The sequence below is a fragment of the Phocoena sinus genome, chromosome 10, assembly GCF_008692025.1.
Source record: "Phocoena sinus isolate mPhoSin1 chromosome 10, mPhoSin1.pri, whole genome shotgun sequence".
NCBI classification, from domain to species: Eukaryota; Metazoa; Chordata; class Mammalia; order Artiodactyla; family Phocoenidae; genus Phocoena; species Phocoena sinus.
The window spans coordinates 24,816,148-24,837,310 of record NC_045772.1 but is presented as its reverse complement, the minus strand read 5'-3'; the positions used below and the strand labels follow the sequence as shown (position 1 = coordinate 24,837,310).

General features: G+C 38.5%; 1 protein-coding gene across 1 annotated transcript in view; it reads left to right on the top strand.

Moving 5' to 3' along the window:
* Positions 1-21,163, top strand: part of CFAP54 (cilia and flagella associated protein 54) — a 298,883-nt gene that overhangs the window by 92,595 nt on the left and 185,125 nt on the right. Inside the window, exons 24-30 of the mRNA XM_032646796.1 lie at positions 1,347-1,494; positions 3,209-3,364; positions 8,115-8,234; positions 16,204-16,332; positions 17,963-18,077; positions 20,257-20,346; positions 21,029-21,155. Coding sequence (XP_032502687.1) covers positions 1,347-1,494; positions 3,209-3,364; positions 8,115-8,234; positions 16,204-16,332; positions 17,963-18,077; positions 20,257-20,346; positions 21,029-21,155 — 885 coding nt within the window. The remainder of the gene's footprint in view (positions 1-1,346; positions 1,495-3,208; positions 3,365-8,114; positions 8,235-16,203; positions 16,333-17,962; positions 18,078-20,256; positions 20,347-21,028; positions 21,156-21,163) is intronic.

Below are 21,163 nucleotides of genomic sequence, written 5' to 3'. Positions count from 1 at the left end.
GAACTTTGGAGGAGGGAGAGAAGGGAGCCAGCGGAGAGGGAGAGCCTGAGGATATATGGTGATAGAGCTAGGAGGATATCAGAGCACATGGGATGGGGAACAGGGGGTTCAGATCATTTCCTGTGGGGAATATGAACAAGGAGACATCAGGGATAAACGGAAGTATTGCTGAGAATCACTAATGACTCAGTTGATGTTATGTAACATGCGTTGTAGTAGAGACCCATTCCTTATGGCTGAGGGCTACATTTGATTCATCTTTATACCCCAGGGCCTAGAATAGTGTCATGGTAGGTGTTGAGCAAATGCTAGCTTGAGTGGGGAAAATAAAAGGAATAAGGAGAATGAATAAGTGAATAATTGATTGACCATTGTGGCAGGGATAGAAAAGTCGAACGGTGACATCTATGCAAGGTCAGGCAAGTTGATTATTGCATAAAATAAGGGGTGCAGAATCTGAATGGAAATGACTGACCAGAGCCCGAGCTGGGTAGGGGAGGAAACAGAGCCAGGGGGAGGCGATAGTCTGGACTCACTGTGTATGTCTAGGTACTCATGGTCGTGGCGAGGACAAAGAAAGTTTAGTATATGAGTTGCAGAAGCGGGAGAACTAAAAGTCTCTGGGCAAAGACAATTTCGGAGTTTAACCTGGTGGTGAAACAGATCGTCTTCAGGTGTGAATTACTGATGTCAGATCCTTTCCCGTTTTATAGGGATAGAGGGTATGGAGAGTGGAGGGACTTGAAGCTTAGGAGAGAGGGTTTGTCACCAAGTAAGGCTTAAGGGCAAGGAAGGGACTATGGAAACAAAGAAGGAAGACTACAGATTTCACGGTTTTGCCAGTGGTTGGCACTGTTGACTGTGATTTAGAAAAGATAATTAGAAGTAACTCTGCCCCTCCACCGCCCCACCCCAAATCTCTCTGTCTCTACCTCTCTTTAACCGTGGCTGATTTTGCTATAAATAACCCTCACTTTCAGAAAGTTTATTGATTGAAATATTGGACCTGTTTCCCAAACTTCTGAATATCTATAGCGATTTCATTATATTGATAGAATAGAACTTTATATATCAGAACCAGAAAACTTTGCCAGTAGTTATTTTTATGTATCCATGACATAATATGTCAACAGCTTAATTTTCTTAGTTGTGAGCTTGTTAAGAATAGTTTTTAATTTCAGTTTAAACAGCTGTGCAAGAGTAACTGTTCCACAAACTTTTGTTCCATAAACTTTTGCTGCTGTCTTGGGATCATTGTGTCGGTATTAAGAACAAATCAATCTAAAAAGTCGAGTTCACATGCTAAATCAATTTATACCTGTAACATCATTTACTTCTTTTTGCAGATTACATTCAGATATTTTGGCAGAGAGTTCTTCAATTCTCTTATATCTTTTTCTTAGAAATATTTTTGTAACAAGTGACATTAAAATTAAAGAAGAAAATCTTTTCTGTGATAATATTAAAGGCAATGAGATTTTCCCCTCTCAACAAGTAAGTGAATTAAAGTGATTGCACATGTGCTGATTTCCCTGTGTTTGTTGATGTTTCAAGTTTATGTTCTTTGGGGATTGCATATCCTGGCTTGTGAATGGACTGAGAGGCCTTTGCATGATTGTGCTGGTTTATTTGATATTGTATGTAGGTTTCACAGGCTGGAGTTCATGGTGTTTTTCCCTTCTTTTCAATTTATATATATTTTTCATGAATAAAAGTAGTATCAATTCAGATATCCAAAAATGTATAAAGTATAAAGTGAAACCCGTTGTAATCCTATTGCCCCTAAGAATACTACATTATTGTTTTCATGTGATTTCTCCAATTTTTAAAAGTATGCATAGACAAATATGTTATTTACAAAAATGGAATCATGATCTACTTGCTGTTCTGAAATTTGCCTTTTAAACACTTTTCATAATATATCTTGGACATATTTTCATGTTGGTACATATCCGTCTGCCACATTCTTTAAAATTATAATATTGCATTCCTGTGCAGAGGCAGAATTTAACTTACCTCTTATTGATAGGTTCTCAGGGTGCTTATAAACATTGCTCTTCATACATCAGCAAGCTTACAATGCTCTTGCTTTTAGTAACAATCCTACATTGTTTTTTTCAATCTAGATTGAGGTTCACTCTTCTTTTTCTCTCTTCTTTACTCACCTTAGGTATATGGAGACTTTTGCCTTATTTTTTTTTTCTTTTACAGTTGCTTTTTCCTATCATCCACTTATTCATTAATTAATTAACCAATAACTTGTTACATGAGACTGTGCCAGTTTCTGTGGATATGAAAGTGAAAAAAACATGATTCTTTGCCTAAGACAAGTTCACAGTCTTGTAGAGCCCAAACATTCACAGCCATCTACCTGTTCCTACTACATTGCATTTAGTTTCTTTTTTTCCTAATCTAGTCTGAAAATAAGGACAATGTTTAAGTACTTAAGTGAATTCCAAAATGCTAGACTACCATTCTAATAATAATTTGCTGTGTGGAAATTTCTGGTTGCCACTCATACTGTTTTCTGTGTTCATAATCTTGTGTGTGTATACAGACAAATAATGAAATCTTTCTCCAAGAAAGAGAAATAAGGAATAAGATAGCATTCTTACTCTTTTTAAGTGGCGTTTAATCACACAAAGCCTAACTTTACATTTTACTTTAAGTAGCAGAAGTATAACAAGAAGATTAGTTTGGTCTATTGAAAACTTACCTTTTTTTTTTTTTAAAGTAGCAGAAGTATAATAGAAGATTTAGTTTTGTCTAGAGTAAATTTACCATTTTCTCACAAATCCAGGAGGGAAATAAGACACTGTTAATCATGTAGGACCAATATTAGAGCAATATTATATTTTAATTATTATTTGTTATAGTTTATGTTTTTGAAAAAGCTAGATTTTTTTCCCCTAAACTATAGCCAAGATTTTATCTTACCAATTAAAAAAGATTGGTTCCTTTTCTGTCACTAGTGGTATTTGTATTGTAATTTATAAAAAATTCTAAAGTTTAATTCTAAGATCGTGTCATCCATATGTAGCATTATTGGGGAGTTAGAGTTGTTCCTGAATTTAGGTTTTTCTTTATATCAACCTTCCTGTTATTGTTAAGCCACAAGGATCACATTTCCTATCCTTTCTTCTCATTAGAGACACATGAGTTAAGTACCTGATGTTCAACTTGAGTAACAATACCTGTTCCTTTACAGATTGCTAGACTAATTGAATGTGAGAGAGTATTAGTGGCATTGGAACTGAGCAACTACCTAAATGATTCCAGTTATGCCCTTCAAGCTGTTACTCAATGTTATGGCCTCCTTGCTCCTATCATCTATCACAGTATTGTTTTGGTACCTGTTGTACGGGTAAGGGTATTTTTTTCCACCCAGATAAGGGTATTTTACAAAGGAAACTCAATAATGCATTTTGGAAAAGAAAAAGCAATGTGTCCTTAGAAAGTACAAATAGGTCAAGAGCAAGTATTATGAAATTTCATGAGTTAACTGAAAAACGTTTTAATAATTTAAATTGTATATCTGGGCGAATAGAAATAAGGACTTAAGATGTGTTTCCCTGAAAAGTCAGTCCCATTGCTGTCCATATTTAAATATTGGCAATATACTTTTCTAGGTTTTTTAAGTTATTTCAATTTTTATGTTCTTGTAATGTTAGAAACAACAATATTTATTCAGAGCATATTGTTAAAGCCATCATCTAGGGGGAAAAACTGATGGATGACCCAGGAGAAAAAAGACTTGATGTCTCTGTGGTGGAGTTGGAATTTTTGGAAAAAGGGTAGGTGGGACCTGGCTGAAGGGATTATATTAGTTGTCTATGCTTCCTAACAAATCACTATAAACTCAGTGGCTCAAAACAACACCCATTTACTATCTCATAGTCTCTGTAGGTCAGGAGGCTGGATACAGGTTGTCTGGATCTTCTGATCAGGGTCTCTCATCAGGCTAAAATCAAGGCGTTGGTCAGAGCTGTGATCCCACCTGAGCCTCTGGGTTCTCTTCCAGACTCATTGGTTGTTGAGAGAATTCATTTCCTTGTGGCTGTGTGATGCGGTCCTCAGTTCTGAAGGGCTGGCTACCAGTGCCCTGCCACATGGCCTTCTCCACCACATGGCAGTTTGCTCCTTTCAGGCCAGCAGGGGAGTATCCTCTAAGATGCACGAGGAGTCTTACATAATGTAATGTAGTGATGAGAGCAAGCATCCCATCACAGGTCCTACTTGCCCTCAAGGAGAAGGGATTATACAGGGCTTGTACACCGGGGGCAGAATCTCGAGGACTGTCTCAGAATGCTGCCGACCACAGGAAGCCATGAGAGAAGTAAGGTCGGACTGCTCATACTTACACGAAGTCGTCGTTATCACCATCGTTGGCTGTCACCGTCCTCGTTGACTCCGATTTTGAGAATCAAGAAGATATGAGTGAACTCATGCAAAGTATAAAGTGTTTAATTCACTACTGAGGAAACTAACCCGAGAGCTTCAGTAACTTAACAAATATTCCCCTTGGAGGGGCTAAACTGGAGCATAGACATGCCTGCTTCTCTCACATGCCCCCCACCTAGTTAAGTATTGGGTTGGCCAAAAAGTTCATTTGGTTAATAAATTCGTTGTTCAATAAAGTTCTTGGTGAAAATGAAAAATGTGTCTTATTTTTATTTAAAACCAAACAGACTTTTTGGCCAACTCAATAGTTCAGCTATTGAAGAGATCTGCCTCCAAAATGCAAAATCTAGACTCATAGCTGGCAGTTCCATGTCACTTGTGAGTGGATCAGAGCAGTGTTCCAGAATGTGGAATATGCTTCCTCGGGACCCCAAAAGCATTTCCCTGGCATTGTTCTGTCTTCTTAGAGGTGAGAGATTCCAGATGTCAGACCTACTTTGGAGGGAGTGTCTCAGCATGGCCCAGACATTTCATTAATGTGTCAGGCCCCTGACTCTTCTTAGGGTTTATTTCTACCCTCTGGAGGACATGCATCTCACATCTGCAATGTATTTGCCATTTCTTGTTTATTAGGTTCAATTAACATGGCTTTTTGATGGCGGTCTAATGTTTTGTTTTGAGACGTGTCCAGAAAGTTCAGGTTCTTTCATAAAATATTAGGTCAGAGGGTGGGAGAGTTATCATTGCCCTGTGGCAAGACTCTAAATGTATGTTCTTGTCTGCCCAGTGTGACTGGGAACTCCTTCTGATACTTCTTCCCCATCGGAGATTACTTCTGTCCAATAGGATAGAAAAGACAACATCAGCCACATCGAGGCTCCCCTTTTAGTGTGCTCCAGCAAAGACAGCACCCGGGGAACAGCGTCTGCAATTGATGCTTAGTTGGTTGAGTTCAGGGTAGTTCCCTGTCATTCTCCAGGATCCCACTGCTTCAGGGTGCCTTTAACTCAGAAAGTGGGTTGTAGCTATGAGGAAGACCTTAGGAAAGGAGTTTCAAAATAAATTGTATTATTCAGAGCAGGAAAAGATGAGTGGAACAAAGGAGAGATTCCAGAAATAGGCCTCACTTTGGATGAGAATGTAATATATGATGGAATTGGCATTCCACTTCAGTGGGAAGATAATGGATATTTTTAGTAAATGGTGGTGAAACATTTGGATATTCCTTTGAAAGAAAGTAGGATTTGACCCCTGTTTTGTACCATACATAGAAAGTCCAGATGTATTAAAGACTTAGATGTAAAAGAAAGCCAAAACTTTTAGGAAAAAAAAAAACCCAAGAGATTACATATGCAACCGAGGGTTGGGAAACACTTTCTAACCAAGATAGAACTCTTGGAAATAACAAGAAAGATAAGACACATTTGACTATATTTATGGCAACCCACGTGTGACGAAAGGGACCATAACAAAGATAGCAGATAATTTAGGGATCTGGGAAAAGTAGCACTGATGAGGGTAAATATATATAACAAAAAGTCTTACAAATTGACAGTAACTAATAAAAAATGGGCACAGGATAATAATAGGCAGTTTACAGGAGAGCAAATTCAAGTAGCCAAAAAACATATGAAAAGATACTCAAATTCTGAATATCCATAGAAATGCACATTAAATCAGTAATATGATATCACTAGCAGAGTTGAAAAGATCTGTAACTCCTATTGCTGGTGAGAATGTGGGGCAAAGACATTCCCTTTCATTGGTGGGAGAAATGTGAATTTTATTGGCTTTGAAATTTGGTAAAGCAATCTTAATTTTAATTAAACTGAATATAATTTAAGTAAAATTAAAAGCAAATATACCTAACATACAAATTCCTCTGCTCGTAATTTTTACCATAGAGTAAGATTTTAGTAAATTAAAAATTACATTTACCCAACACAGCTGTCCCTTTATTAGCAATTTATCCCATAGATTAAAATCACCCCTAGTTCCACCCGTTGGTTCCATGTGTTCTACCTGCTGGGAACACAGTACCACATAAGGGTCACTGATTTAGAGTATATACTGGGCCCTGGAGGACGGTGCCTCACTCTCGCTGGGTATCATCCCAAAGCTGGCACCTCACTTGCCACTCATTTTGGCAACTGAGCTCGTATAAGGGTGTTTTTTCTGTTGTTGTTTTTGTGTATCCACGCCACACTGCTTGTGGGATATTAGTTCCCCAACGGGGGGATTGAACCCAGGCCATGGCAGTGAAAGCGCTAAGTCCTAACCACTGGACCACCAGGGAATTCCCTGTATAAGCATGTTTATTGTGGCATTCTTTTTTTTTTTTTTCCGGTTCACGGGCCTCTCACTGTTGTGGCCTCTCCTGCTGCGGAGCACAGGCTCTGGGCACGCGGGCTCAGCGGCCCCGCGGCACACGGGATCCTCCCGGACCGGGGCATGAACCCGTGCCCCCTGCATTGGCAGGCAGACTCCCAACCACTGCGCCACCAGGGAAGCCCATGTGGCATTCTTGATGGTGGCAAAAAAGCGGGAGACAAAGAGGACATGCAGTAACAGGAGGATGGCCAGTACTGCCAGATTGTAAAACATCAACCTTAAAACTGTGCAACAGGAAGAATCTGGAAATGGCTGAATAAATTATGATTGGTTCACACTAAATAATATTATGTAACCATTAGAAATGATGAATTAGAGGTGTACCTGTAGACTTGGAGGGATTTTTCACAAGACATGCTTGAAGGGGAGATGCATAGTTCAGAAAGGTGTGTATAAATATCATTTTGTAAAATAGCATTAACCCTCCATATATACACACACACACACACACACACACGCGCGCGCGCGCGCATAATTACGTGAGCCTAGAGAAGACTACAGAGCTACTAGGTTGTTAACACAATTTGGGGATATGGTACGGTAGGGTGGGAGAGGGTGATGGTGGAGGGGAGGAATTAAAGCAGCATTAAAAAAAATGCATAAGTGTTCTGTAACAACAGTAATAATATTGTTAGAATGGTGGCTTGAAGCAATTAATATGCCCACAAAGGACCAACCTCCATATATTAATTTGTCTTTTGGAATAATCTGAATGATGAATAGATTGATGCAGTGTCAGCTCTGCTTTTCTGATAGTAATATTGCTCAGAGCTGTGAGGCAGTATTGAAAGCTAAACTTAATTGTCTAGCTCTGGATCAAATTTGGGATCACATAATACGAAGAGTAGTTAAGGAAGTAAGTGCCAATATTAATTGATTTCCTGGGATATGAGTGCTTGGTTTTAATTTTAAAGGAAACTATTATTTCAAGTACCCATATCACTGTATATTTAATATGGTACATCTTTCTCCATGTGGTTTTTCAAAGTCCTCCTAAGCCTGAATGTGATCTTTAGTTTCTTGTATACATGTAACATTCTGCCTATGGCACTTGTCAAAATGCGCTTTGTTTTATTTATTTGTATATTTATTTTATCCTCTCCACTAGTTTTCAAGTTACTTTAGATGCAGGACTCATCTGAAAATTGAATTTATCAGTTTTATCTCCGGGTACACTTCTTTATGCATAATAAGCAATTTAACCGTAATTATTAAAAACAATAAAATTTGATGGCTTAAAACCTTCATGATTTGAATAGAGCATTTTTCACTGAGTAAGGATGATCGTTTTCAACAAAAACCATTGTGCTTCTATATTTCAGATCTTGATAAAGTGTGTTGAGGTTTTGCAAGGACTACCAAATATTCACTCAAAGAAACATATTGCGAGCTTTGAAAGTGTACAGCACATGATAGCTTGTTGTATCTTCTACATAACAAAGGTATTTATCTCATTCTTTGTCTAGTGTCATGGAACTTAGGAGCCGTAATGGTTTAGCAAGTTAAGCTACTTGTAATCACAGTAATTAGAATACTTTGAAAAATAATACCCCCAAAACATTTTAGTTCCAAAGTAGCCTGAGCAGGCTAGTTGGTAAAGTCTGGAAGGGCCTATCTTAGGCCAGGGAGAGGGAGCTGAAAGAAGACATTTTATGGGACCTCGTTCGTTCTAGAATCAAGAAAGAACAAGATACCAGGGGCAGAGAGGTGTAGGCTTATGTATCCTCACTGCTTGGCTCAAAGGCCAGCATTGTGTGTTTCTTCAAGGGCTTTGGTTGACTGAATCCAGCGAATCTCTTCAAAGAAGGGCCATATTTGCCTACCTGTGTTATGTAGTCTTCCCAGAACCTTTCTGATTTGGCAGTGATCTGGAAGAATACTGCATGGATGGGCTGATAGGATGGGACTTAAGTTTGCTTCTGTGGAGGTCTGGCAACAGAGAAGCCTCTACCCTCTACCTTAGCAAAAAGGTCATGGTTTGCTGGCAATTCAGGCTCCTGGCCTGACCTCAGGAGCAGAAAATCATATTCCTTCCGTCACTCACTGGTTTGCCGCTCTTGGAGAGACATCTGTGACCTGGTCTGTGTAGATGCTGAGGGAGCATAAGCCTTTAGCAGGAAGAAAAATAACAACTCACTTAAGGGAAGAGGCCAAACACTAGAATAATTGTATTATTTACCCTCACCCTGTTGAAAAGGATCAGAGATGACTTAAGAAAAAGAAACCTTTCAAGCAATGCAATCAGAACAAATTTATTTTTTTCTTCCGGTTTTACTGAGATATAACTGGCATACGGCACTGTGTAAGTTTAAGGTGTACAACATAATGACTTGATTTACATACATCATGAGGTGATTACCACAGTAAATTTAGTGAACATGCATCATCTCCTATAGATACAAAATTAAAGAAATAGAAAAATTTTTTTTCTTGTGATGAGAACTCAGGATTTACTCTTAACAGCTTTCATATACAACAAATTTAATTTTTGATTAAAAAATTAAATAGGTAAAGATTATGATTATGATACTTCTCGAGTCACATCTGGAAGCTCAAGAAATACCCGACAATGTAGAATAGAATTATCTAGAGATAAATTCACAAGACAGATCCAGAAGTCATAACATGAAACAAAGGAGTCTGGAGGTAGAAAAGAAATAAGTAGAGAAGTAATCATCTTTCTGAGTCCCAGGCAGGATTAATGTAAGAATATATGTGTAGACACATGTTGGTAAAATTCCTGGAGTCCAAGATTAAGGACGAATCTTAAAGTTTTGAGACCCAAAGAACAGATTATTTATTTGCAATGGAAAGAGAATCAATTAGCTTCAGACTTTTTAAATCAGCAACACTAACAGTTAAATTCCTGGAGCAGCATTTATAGAATCCTGAGGGAAGAAGACTAAGGCCCCAAAATTACTAACCAGGAAAAGATATCATTCATTTGTCAGGGCAAAATAAACATTTTCAGAAGTGCAGGCATTTAAAAAGTATTCTGTCCATGTACTTATCTGAGGACAACACTTGGGGAAATACTCTATCAAATGACAGTTGGTTCAGAACAGAAATCCCAAGATAGGGAAAGATAAAAAGGAGAGGAATAATGGGAGCATCGAATCTTGCAATATATGTATTATTAAAGTTAAATAGATAATAATGATGTGACTAGGACTTTGTAATATAAATGCTAAGTAGGGACTTTTGAAATACAAGAGTCATCCTTGAAAGAAAAACTTAACAGTAACCTAGAAGTGAAGCTTCTATCCTGTTTGGGGTTGAGGGAGGCGTGAGCAGCTATAGATGCATGGTGCATGTGTGTTAAAAATACATATAGTATAAAACTACATGTTGTATAACATTATTTTTTTAAATTAATTAATTAATTTATTTTGGCTGCGTCGGGTCTTCGTTGCTGCGCGCGGGCTTTCTCTAGTTGTGGTGAGCGGGGGCTACTCTTCGTTGTGGTATGCGGACCTCTCATTGCGGTGGCTTCTCTTGTTGCGGAGCACGGGCTCTAGGCGTGCGGGCTTCAGTAGTTGTGGCACGTGGGCTCAGATAGTTGTGGTTCATGGGCTCTAGAGCTGCAGGCTCAGTAGTTGTGGCGCATGGGCTTAGTTGCTCCGCGGCATGTGGGATCTTCCTGAACCAGGGCTCGAACCCGTGTCCCCTGCATTTGCAGGCAGATTCTTAACCACTGTGCCACCAGGGAAGTCCCCACATATTGTATAACATTATTATTTTCTTTTGATGGAATATATATATTTAAAGATGACTCAGGAATATGTAGGCATGAGCTGATCTTTAAAAGCACAGTAGGACTTCAAAATTGACAGGAAAGAAAAGCAAACAGAGGAATGACAGGGAGGAAAAAGGAACAGGAAAAAATGACAGGGATGAAAAATGGCTAATTCGCCAAAGTAAGAAGAAGGAAAGTGAGATTGTACTTAAGATGGAAGGAATAAAACCAAGTACATTAATTACTTCCCTAAGCGTGAAAGAACTCAGGAGACAGAGACTGTCAGATGGGCTGAAAAGGCAGATTCAAATGTGTATTATTTGAAGAAACACTTGTAAAACAAGATAACAAGCAATTTGAAAAATAAATAGACAAAGATACTGGGAAAATGCAAACAAAAATGAAGGAAGAGTGGCAATTTTCATATTTGAAAAAGCAGAATTCAGTGTCTTAGGGCAGTCTCATTGTCAAGTATTAAAGGTGAAGTCTGAATTAAAACAAAACTTGAATTGTTTACAACAGCAAATTAAAGGAGAAAAACAATTAGGTTATATGAAAAATGCTACAAAGGCGTTTAATAACACTCAGCAACTTTTCCTAATAAAACTTTTAAATAGGTTAGGAAGGGAAGGAAGTTATTGCATAATGATAAAGACATTTACCAAAAATTTTTAGCAAATATCATACTAAACGGCAAATTTTTGAAGCTGTTTCCTTAAAATCAGGCACAGGAGATACTGACTCTTAATAATGTGATTCATTATTTGTAGAGATCTGGTCTGATGAAATAGATAAGGGTATGAAATAATTTTATAATATTAGAAAAGCATAATTTGTAATTGTAGAGGTCTCAAAAACCCATGAAAATCTAGTAAAAGATTACTAGAATTAAAAAGAATTTATAAAATGGTATAAGAATTTATAAGAAGTTATAAAGTTATGTAAGACACAAACTGATAAGTTGGGTTTTTAAAAATGTTTTTCTTATTGTTTTTATTTTTAATATGAGTAGTAGCCAGTTAGAAATGGACAGGGGAAATATATATCACTTATAATACACACTATTTTAAACTTAACAAAATGTTAAAGAACCTAAATAAAAGAAATGTGAAATCTTACTGAAGGACACAAAATAAGATCTGCACATATGGCAGGCCACACCAAGTTCCTGAATAGGAAGGCTTACTGTCATAGCTATATAAATCTTTCCTAAAATAATATTTCCATGCATTGCAGTTTTAATCAGAATCCTAGTGGGGTTTCTTTGAAACTGATTAGTGTTACTTAGAAATTCTCAGTAGGTATTAAAATTTACCAAGGCCACTTCAATAAAAAATGGTCTTAACACAGTAACGGGCAAATAGATCAGTGGAATAAAATAGAGACTCCGGGAAGAGCTGGCTCCGGGTCTACAGGAAGAACTTAATATAAGACAAAGATGGCATTTATATTCATTGAGAAAATGATAATTTATCAATAAAAGGTGGTGATATAACTGACTCTTCATTTGAAAATAACGCCAGAGCCCTACCTCATACTGTAAACAAAATGAAGTCCAGATGGATTTGAGGATATTTGGATTGCCTTGAAATCAGGGGAGACCTTTCTCAACAGGGCACAAAATTCAAAAGATACACACACAAAAATAGATAAATAGATGACACGATAATTTAAAAATACTTTTTTTTAATGGTAAGACACTATAGACAAAGCTTAAAGGCATTTATTTTTTAAAAATACAGCAGTTGCAGGATTATTAACATTGATTGCCTCAGGCAGTAATCAATGAGAAAATAGGAAATAATTTCACAGTTTGGGAAAAGAAGGATCAGATTTATTTTTAATTATGGAAGATATGATTAAATATTTCAGTCACCTTAAAAAGTGGAACAGTGAACAAGTACCAGATGATGAATGGCCATCTAATGAGGTCAGAGAGAAGCCATTCAAGGGTTTCCAAACCTGGGAATGACGTAATGAGATTTGCATTTTAGAAAAAAGAAATTATTCTCGTTGCACAACAGCTAATAATTAGAGGGGGATAAGATCCAAGGCAGGAAATGAGTTAGAAGGCGAGAGGTGATGAACTAAACTAGTGTGGAAAAAGTGAGAGATAGAATTGAAAGGATTCAAAAGTTATTTATGAGATAGAATTGAGTAGGGGGGGATCAAGGAGGGAGAGGGAAAAGTCCACAGTAATCCAGCTATCTGGGCAGTTGGGTGGGTACAATGCAATTTGTTGAACCCTGGGTGGGAAAGGGGGAAAAGATAATGAGTTTTGAATATATTGAATTTGGGGGCATACAGGATATCCAGAGAGGTGGACATTATATAATTGGACCTATAGGCTTGAAGTTCAGGAGAGGCCAAATATACGTAAAGACAACGGAGTCATTAGTATACGGGCTCAACTGAAGCAACAGAGATAGATGGTATCACCCGGGGTCAATGTGTAGAGTAAGAAAAGAAGAGAATTGTCTTAAGAATCTCAAGGGTGTTGTTAGTCCACGGGTCCCATCTGGCTTCCACTAGGCAAGAGGAAGAATTGGAAAGGTGATTAGTCCAAAGGTGTTTTATTATTCCTAACCCCTCCCCAACCTTAAGAATCTTTCTGGTGCTATTAGTTCTGTCATTGTCACAAGGGGGTAACTGTTGAAAGCAGGGGTCCCACACAATCCAAAGGATCCCTTTCCATTCCCACTGCTCAGTCACACACACACATCAATTAGTGTAATCCTGGGCTAAAAGGGCACCTTCCAAGGTTACTTTTCTTTAGAATATATTCATCTGCTTGGCCTCACCTCCCCCTTTCCCCCCAAACTCTTCCATCAATGAGTATTTCCAGGACAGGGGTGTCATTTTCAAATAAGAAAATACTGGGTTACACTGTCTTTCCAGGGCACTGGGCAGCTGTTCACCTTACATTTAAATAACTAACCGTGGCTGCTGCAGTGTTTCTTCCAGAACAAAGAAACTTTATTCCAAGGCAGCTCGTTGCTTGTAACTTGCCAATAGTAACTTCTCCTGCTAAAAACCAACTAAACAGCCAACCAACCAGCCAACCAAAAAACCAGTCCTGCTTACACAGGCACTCCGTATATGACCGTTAATGGGGAGGAGTCAGGAGAGGGAAGGGATAAGGATGGAGGAGAGGAGAGGTGGCCCCTAGACCAGGGTCCCAGCAGCGGGATCCGGGCACGTGTGGGGTCAGCTTGGACAGGACATCTGCCTCTCCTCTCTCACAGGAGGAGGATGGTTATCCTTACGCATGGGTGTGTAGGTGGGTTTGGGGACAGCAGATACGCCAGTTCCCCTGCACTGCTCTCTGGAAAGGAAGCAAGGTCATTTGCAGAGAGTGGGGAGGTGGAGAGTAAGGGTGGGCTTCAGAGATGTGAGAAGATGTTTGTGTAACAGCCCCCGTGGGAGACGGGAGAGAGTGCTGACCTAGAATAAGCAGGGTTTCCACCCAGCGTTTGGGGCCGTGTGGAGGCTGAGGTCCTCCACGAAATTCGCATGCCTCCTCTCTCAGCTGCCTGTGGTTTTTCTCCCACAGCAGTTTGCGGCTGGCTCTGTATTTCTTGACCGCCACCTGTGACTCCAGCCCCTTTCCCCCGCCTGAGGAATCATTTTGAGATCCTCTGGACATTATTGTAGAAATGACCCTGAATGTTCTGGACATTTTCTTTAAAGTATATTGAATTGGCCAAAAAAGTTCGTTTGGGTTTTCTGTGAGGTGTTAAGGCAAAACCCCAAAGAACTTTTTGGCCAACACACTATATGTTAATGTCAGGATTTGATGCTAGAGCTGGTTCTGTCCCAAATTGATACTCTGAGAATTGTCATTTCAGAAGTTTTCTCCAGCCTGACCAATAGACCCAGAAGCCTGACTACCCCTGAATCCCAGATTTGAGGCATTCATTTGATATAAACATATTTTTACAGAGATTTTCTCTTAGGACATGTAAAGCCCAATTAGTCAAACGGCCCTGTTTCTTTTCTCTGTTCTGTTTTAAAAATTGGTAATCTTTCCGGATGGTTCAATCTTTCTTCTTTAAGGAGCAGTATTTTTTTCTGAAAGCTGCCAGAATTCCAAATAAAGTACCACTTCTGAGACATGTCATCTTAAATATTTGATAATTTTTGCATTGTTAAAAAATTTATTATGCCAAGCATCTGGCACATTTAAAAAATTTCTGTTCACCATTTGGTATGTTAAGTAGAATTGGTTCTCTGTTTTTCTTTTGTTTGGAAAAATTCATTCTCATTTAAGTATTTTCCACTGGCATGTTAAAACAAGGAGAAAAGATTGCACAGTGCTGTATAAACCAAATATGTTGGAAAGCAAAGGTGAATGGGGAGCAAACGTTAGCTCACTTCTGTTTTCTAATAACAAAACTTGTTTCCTCTCTTATCGGTTTTACAATGAGACTGGACAGTTTTGCCTAGCATTCAAAGCCCTGCTTGACCTAACCACACCTACCTTGGCAAAATTTGTTTCACTGTTTTCCTTTCTACATTCTGTCCCACAGTCAACATTAGTTTAACACCATTGCCCTGGTCCTACAGAAATATTTCCAGTTCTTAGCGTTTGCATTAGGTGTAGGTCTCATGAGCTTCAAGCAGCCACTCACTGTTTTTCAGCCACCTTATATATTCTTTCCCTGCCTGGGAAGTAATAGTTGTTACTTATCTTAAATACTAACCTATTCAGCTTAACAGAATACACCTACAGATAAATTCATACAAAGTTATTTATACCCTGAGAGTATTGTCCTGGGGATTTACGGTGAATATGTCCCCTTTATGGGCTCTTTCACTAGAGCAGGGTCTATGCAAATCAGATTGCTGGCCAGGGAAGCTTTCCTGGAGTTAGTGCTAGAGCCCAGGTTTTAATGACCAAGTAAAGCTATATAAATCAGGTGGGAAAGCTGTTCTGGGAAAGGCCTCAGCTGTAGGAAGGCATGAAGTCCTGATACCATGGTGAGTAGCAGGATTTATACTCGGCTTAATATTTTGTAAGCTTAAAGTGCAAGGAGATGAATAGTGGAAGATGACACTGGAGAGGTAGGTAAGGGCCAGGCTAGAGGAGGCCAGATAACAGTTCATAACCAGGAGCGTGGACGAAAGTGGCAGAGCGGGCCCCTTCTCGTGAGTCAGTGTGTGCTTCCCCTACGGCTCATGAGAACCTGCCAAAACCAGCTGACCTCCAGCCTAGTTTACTGCCAGAACGTCTTGTAAATCATTTACTGCTATAAATGCCCCCAAGACATCATGAGGTCAGTAATTGTGCCATTTCACAAAGAAGACAACTCAAGACAAGAAGTGGTGGTTATGTGACCTTTAAGAATGGTTTTGTTTTAGCATGGATCTTTTAAGTGGAAATGTTTTTTCATAGTTAACTTACTATACCAAAAGAGGTATGGCTGTATGTCCCAGAGATATGGAGAATTCATTACTGATGAGATTCCTGGTTTTGTCCTTTATTTAAAATAGTGAAATCATGCAGTTTTAATTCTAGGGAAATATGATCTGGAGGTAAGCTTACAGTTTTCTTAACAGAAACAGGGGAGTTATATCCAAAACATGAGACTTTTGAATTTATGGAAGTTGATACATGACTCTTGAAAATAGACTTGAGTTTCCAACAGAGATAATTAATAAATATTTTAAATTAGATTCTGCGTTCATGGAAGGAATATGACCTGGCAGTAATGATTATAAATTATGGAAAAAAGATGTTGGACATCACATCAGGGTGCAAATCTCTGTTTGGTGTTACTGACCAAGAAGAAATGCCAGAGGAGGTAATTGTTCTTTGTGTTTCATCTTTAAAGGTATATTTAGCTGAATTTTCTAAGAGGTCATGTAGTATTAGTGAACATGTTAGAAAATTGATCAATTTTTAATTTGTTGTATTTACATAAAAGAAAGCGAATATGTGAAGAGCTTTTTTTCCTTTTAATTATTATCAAGAAAATGAAAAGGTATCCGTGCTAGAATACTTAATAGCCCCCTGTCACACGTACTGATGATCAGTTAGGTGTTGATAGAGAGCTTCCTACACCCAGTTGGACATTGGACTGAAAGCCCTCCACAGTCTCTCCCAGACTGAAGATTTTTATTATTCTGAGTGGGTCACTGAATGCAGAAAATACACGTCAGAGCTTTTCACTCTGTTCAAAGTAGATTTCCTAAACTCCCTGTGACACCTCAGTTGTCTCCTTTATGAGGCTGGTAATGTTAGAGACAACTTTTTAATATCTGCCTCCCTAGCATGGGTCTTACTAGAATCTTATTTTATTGCCTTTTCTTGAAACTATGTGGCTAAATGATTTTGTAGATCAAATCTTGAAGTACTGCTTAGTTTATCAGGTTTCTGAGGAGCATTAGGAGCTACAGTACTTGACGCCCCTTCTGTGACTGGGGCCAGGGTAGAAACTGTTACCCCCAAGCCTGTTTCAGTTGGAGTAGCTCCATTTCTCTCTCTATTATATGTTGCAAAAGCTTAAAAAAACCCCACTGGATGAATATTTTTAGCCATACTACATTTGTTGGGGGGAGGGTTGTCTAGAGAAGGTTTTGATTAAGCTGAAAGCAACTTGAGCGTTTTTTTTTTCACCAAGTGTTGTCCACTCAAGAGTCCGTCAGCCAGACCCTTTATGTCACCCAGGCCTTGACTCAGGGCTCTGTCCCTTCACATCATGGTAGGACAGGACCCCTTGCCCCTTTCCTTGGAGCCTCTAGTCCAGCAGAAGGTTGGTATACTTCTTTCAGACTAAGACTGTAGGGACTGAGAACCTAATACCTACTTTATGGGAGTCAGAAGTCATTATAACCATTCAGGGTCCCTTTAAGCCTAAAAGAGCATGGGAGGTCTATTTTTTTGGAGAAGAGGAGACATTAACCAGTCCATTCTCAGGCTCAGACAGATGAAAGCATGGTGGGGAGCCTGAGCTCATACCCGCCAATTCTTAGTCCACTAATTGCTGATCCTGTCATGTGCAATGAAAGGCAAAGCAGCAAAAGCAATTAGCTTCCTTGTAAAGAAGCTCCCTCTGGGAAAAAGAAAGGAAAAAAAGGAAAAAGGGATACATTTCTGAGAGCATTTTCTTTTGAGGATTTTTAGAGATATACCCTCAACTGCTCTCAGAATGGTGTGTGTATTGGGGGGAGCTGTTTAGGGGAGCAGAAGTTACTAGGAAAAAGGGAGAGGGAAGAGAAGAAATATTTTGGTTAACATCCATAAAACACTTAATACTGTGTCTGGCATTTAGTTAGGCTACAATGGCTTATTATTAATTATTAATACATTTTACCATGTAGATTCATAGTTTGGTCTACCAAGTATGAAACATAATTTAAAGAATATTATTTGAAAATGACAATTCTTGAAACATGTTGAAGTACGTTCTGACATTTAACCAATGTTTCTAGGGTTCTTCCAAGAAGTCTTCCAAGACTAAGAAGCCACAGCAGATATTATTAGCTGAAAAAATAAATGAACACCTGGGTTTATTGGAGACACGCCTACTCAAACTGACAAAGCAATGTAGTGTTTTTTTTTCTTTCTGTATAATTCTGTTTAGCATTTTGCTGTTTAAAATAGAAAATATTTTGTTAAAAGGATTAGGATGAGATTAGCATTTGGTAAACCCTTTAAGGTTTATGCAGTGCTTTTACATTGTGTCATTAATCCTAACCATACTTTGTTAATAAGGGATTGCTAACCACTTTTTACAGATGTGGCTCATAAAGATTAAGTGATTTATTTAGCATTACATAGCTGACTTGGATTTGAGCCTAAATCTTCTCATTCTAAGGCAGGGTTTCTCAGCTTCAACACTATTGCCAATTTTGGCCAGATAGTACTTTGCTGTGGGGGACTGTCCTAGGCATTGTGGATGTGGAGTGACACCCCTGGCCTTTGTCCAGAGATGCATAGCACACCATTCTCCCTGCATTCTCCCCAGCTGCGACAACCAACTGTGAGGCAAATGTTGGCAAATATGTTGTGGAAGGGGGACACAAAATTGAGAATCACTGCTCTAAAGACAAGAATGTAACTGAGAAATAAAGTGATGGCATGACGGGTGTTATGTACGAGTGATTTGAACCATGGTTTACTCAAGTGAGATGGACTCAAGTGAGTCATTGTGCTGTATAGTAATTTAATAATAGACCAAAATGTTAACACAGTGATTGGAGTTTGAGAGATTGCAGTTTGGAAATCTGATTAAGATATTAATTTAGTTTCTGGTGATGACAATTATTATCACATTTTTTTTTTTTTTTTTTTTTTTTTTTTTTTTGGGTATGCGGGCCTCTCACTGTTGTGGCCTCTCCCGTTGCGGAGCAAGGCTCCGGACTCGCAGGCTCAGCGGCCATGGCTCACGGGCCCAGCCGCTCCGCGGCATGTGGGATCTTCCCGGACCGGGGCACGAACCCGTGTCCCCTGCATCGGCAGGCGAACTCTCAACCACTGCGCCACCAGGGAAGCCCTTATCACATTTTTAAGAAGCAGGACTTCAAACCTTCTAGAAGAACAAAAGAGTGCCTACGTTTATCTCATTAGGAGGCTCCACTTTCGGCCCCTTGGTCTGTTGGGAAGTAACTAAACTTGTAGAGTTCTGTGACCCCACCTCACCTCTCTACTTTGTGCCTCAGTGATATCTGGGTGGTCTTAACTGTTTCAGAATTCGCTGACTTGGATCTGTCATTTTACTTCAGTACACTCCAAGTCTGTTTCAAGCTGAATTTATGAAATGAACCCAATGCTGTGTTATTCACATAACCAGTAAACCTAGTTTGGGGAAAGCTGTAATTGTCTGGGTACATATAAAAATATATAATTTCTTAAAATGTAAAGTGTTCTGGAAATGTGAATTACTTATTTTCATATTATCAACGCCCCCAAACACATTTTAACATTTTACTAAGAAGCACAGTATGATGTTACTAGCTAAACAGTAGATTCAGTAACAAAACAATAATAAAAATAATAGCTTTGTACAGTGCTTTCTGTGTGCGAGGAACTATTTTAAGTGTTTCATGCATATGAAAACTTATATAACCCTTATATAACAACCATATGAAATAGGTACTCTTATTATCCCCATTTTAAAGATAAGGAAATTGAGGCACAGAGAAGGTGAGTAACTTCCCAAGTTCTCATAACTAAAAAGTGTCAGACTTAGGGACTTCCTTGGAGGTCCAATGGTTAAGACTCCATGCTCCCAGTGGGTTTGATCCCTGGTGGGGGAACTAAGATCCCGCATCCTGCATGCTGTGCGGCCTAAAAAAGAAAGTGTCAGACTTAGAATCTGAACCCAGGCATCCTGGCTCTAGGGGCTGTCCTGTTCATTATTCTATACTTTACTGTCTTTTAAAGATTTTTTTATAAAAATGGAGTTCATATAATTGGTAGGTTTCTGAACCTGATATTTGTTGATACACAATAGCTGTTGAATGAGAAAGGCTCATGCCTTGGAAACTCTTCCCCTATTTGGTGGTAGACTCCTTGGCCTTTAGGGGGAAAAAAAAAATGAAAGGAAAATAATTAAGATTATTGGATTTTTTAATCTCCAAAATATGATATAATTGATATTTTAAGGCACATAATTTAGAATGTATACTTGGGTATTTTCCTATTTTTCATCCCCAGCAAAGAATTTTCATTTTTGCTTATTGATGTTAAACAGCACCAACAACTTAATTCCTTTTAACCTTAGATGTTACAACTGAACTCTCAGGAGCAGAGGATCCCATATTTCTTTACCCTATAGTTTTCAATTGGTCGGTCAAAGATGCTGTGAAAGAAGGTAGGTGACCTAAACGTACATATGTTGTTCACTCACCTTACTTTTGAATATCTTTTATTCTGTGGATTCTGTTTTTTTCTACTTAAAGGTTTCACTTGTTCTAGGCAGAATATTTCAGGTTCTTACCCATTCAGAATAAGGCAGGCTCTCGATTGCCGAGTAATGAAAGAGACCAAAATAAGTACCTGATTTAAAGTCTGGAAAGACGGAACCTTGATGGTGGCTTATTTTGGCAGTCAGTGGTGTTATTATGAAGCTTACAAAAACTAGGGAATTGAAAAATGTGTTAGTGATCTTTAAGCTTAGCTATGAAGAAATAGCAGCATTATTGCTTAATCTCAGAGTAAAATATAATAAAAATTAGGATAACTAGTTATTCTGGCAACTATCAGCAATTTTTTTCCCACCTAGTCATATATATGTTAGAGGCAACTTTTAGGAAATCTTACAACACCAAGCTGTTTGAAAAATAAATGAAATTTAGACCGTAAAGGAATATTTGATTTTAGAAAACCAATAGTTTCACCACATTTACTCCTATACATTTTTTAAAAGTGAGAAATCTAAAAAGTAGGTTAATAAACTCGTCTGTTACAACAAAATGACTAATAGCAATAGTAACCTTTCAATGACAATGACCAAGTGTATTGGTGATTATATATGAACCTTCTTGTTTTCACAGTTATGAAATTTAAACAGAGACCTAGATTCCTGGAATTCTTTACACAAGTTATGCAAAAATGTATGAATGATGAAAACTTTCAACTTACGGTGGAGATAACAAATCCTGTCTATGCCTTCTTGCAAAGGTATTTGT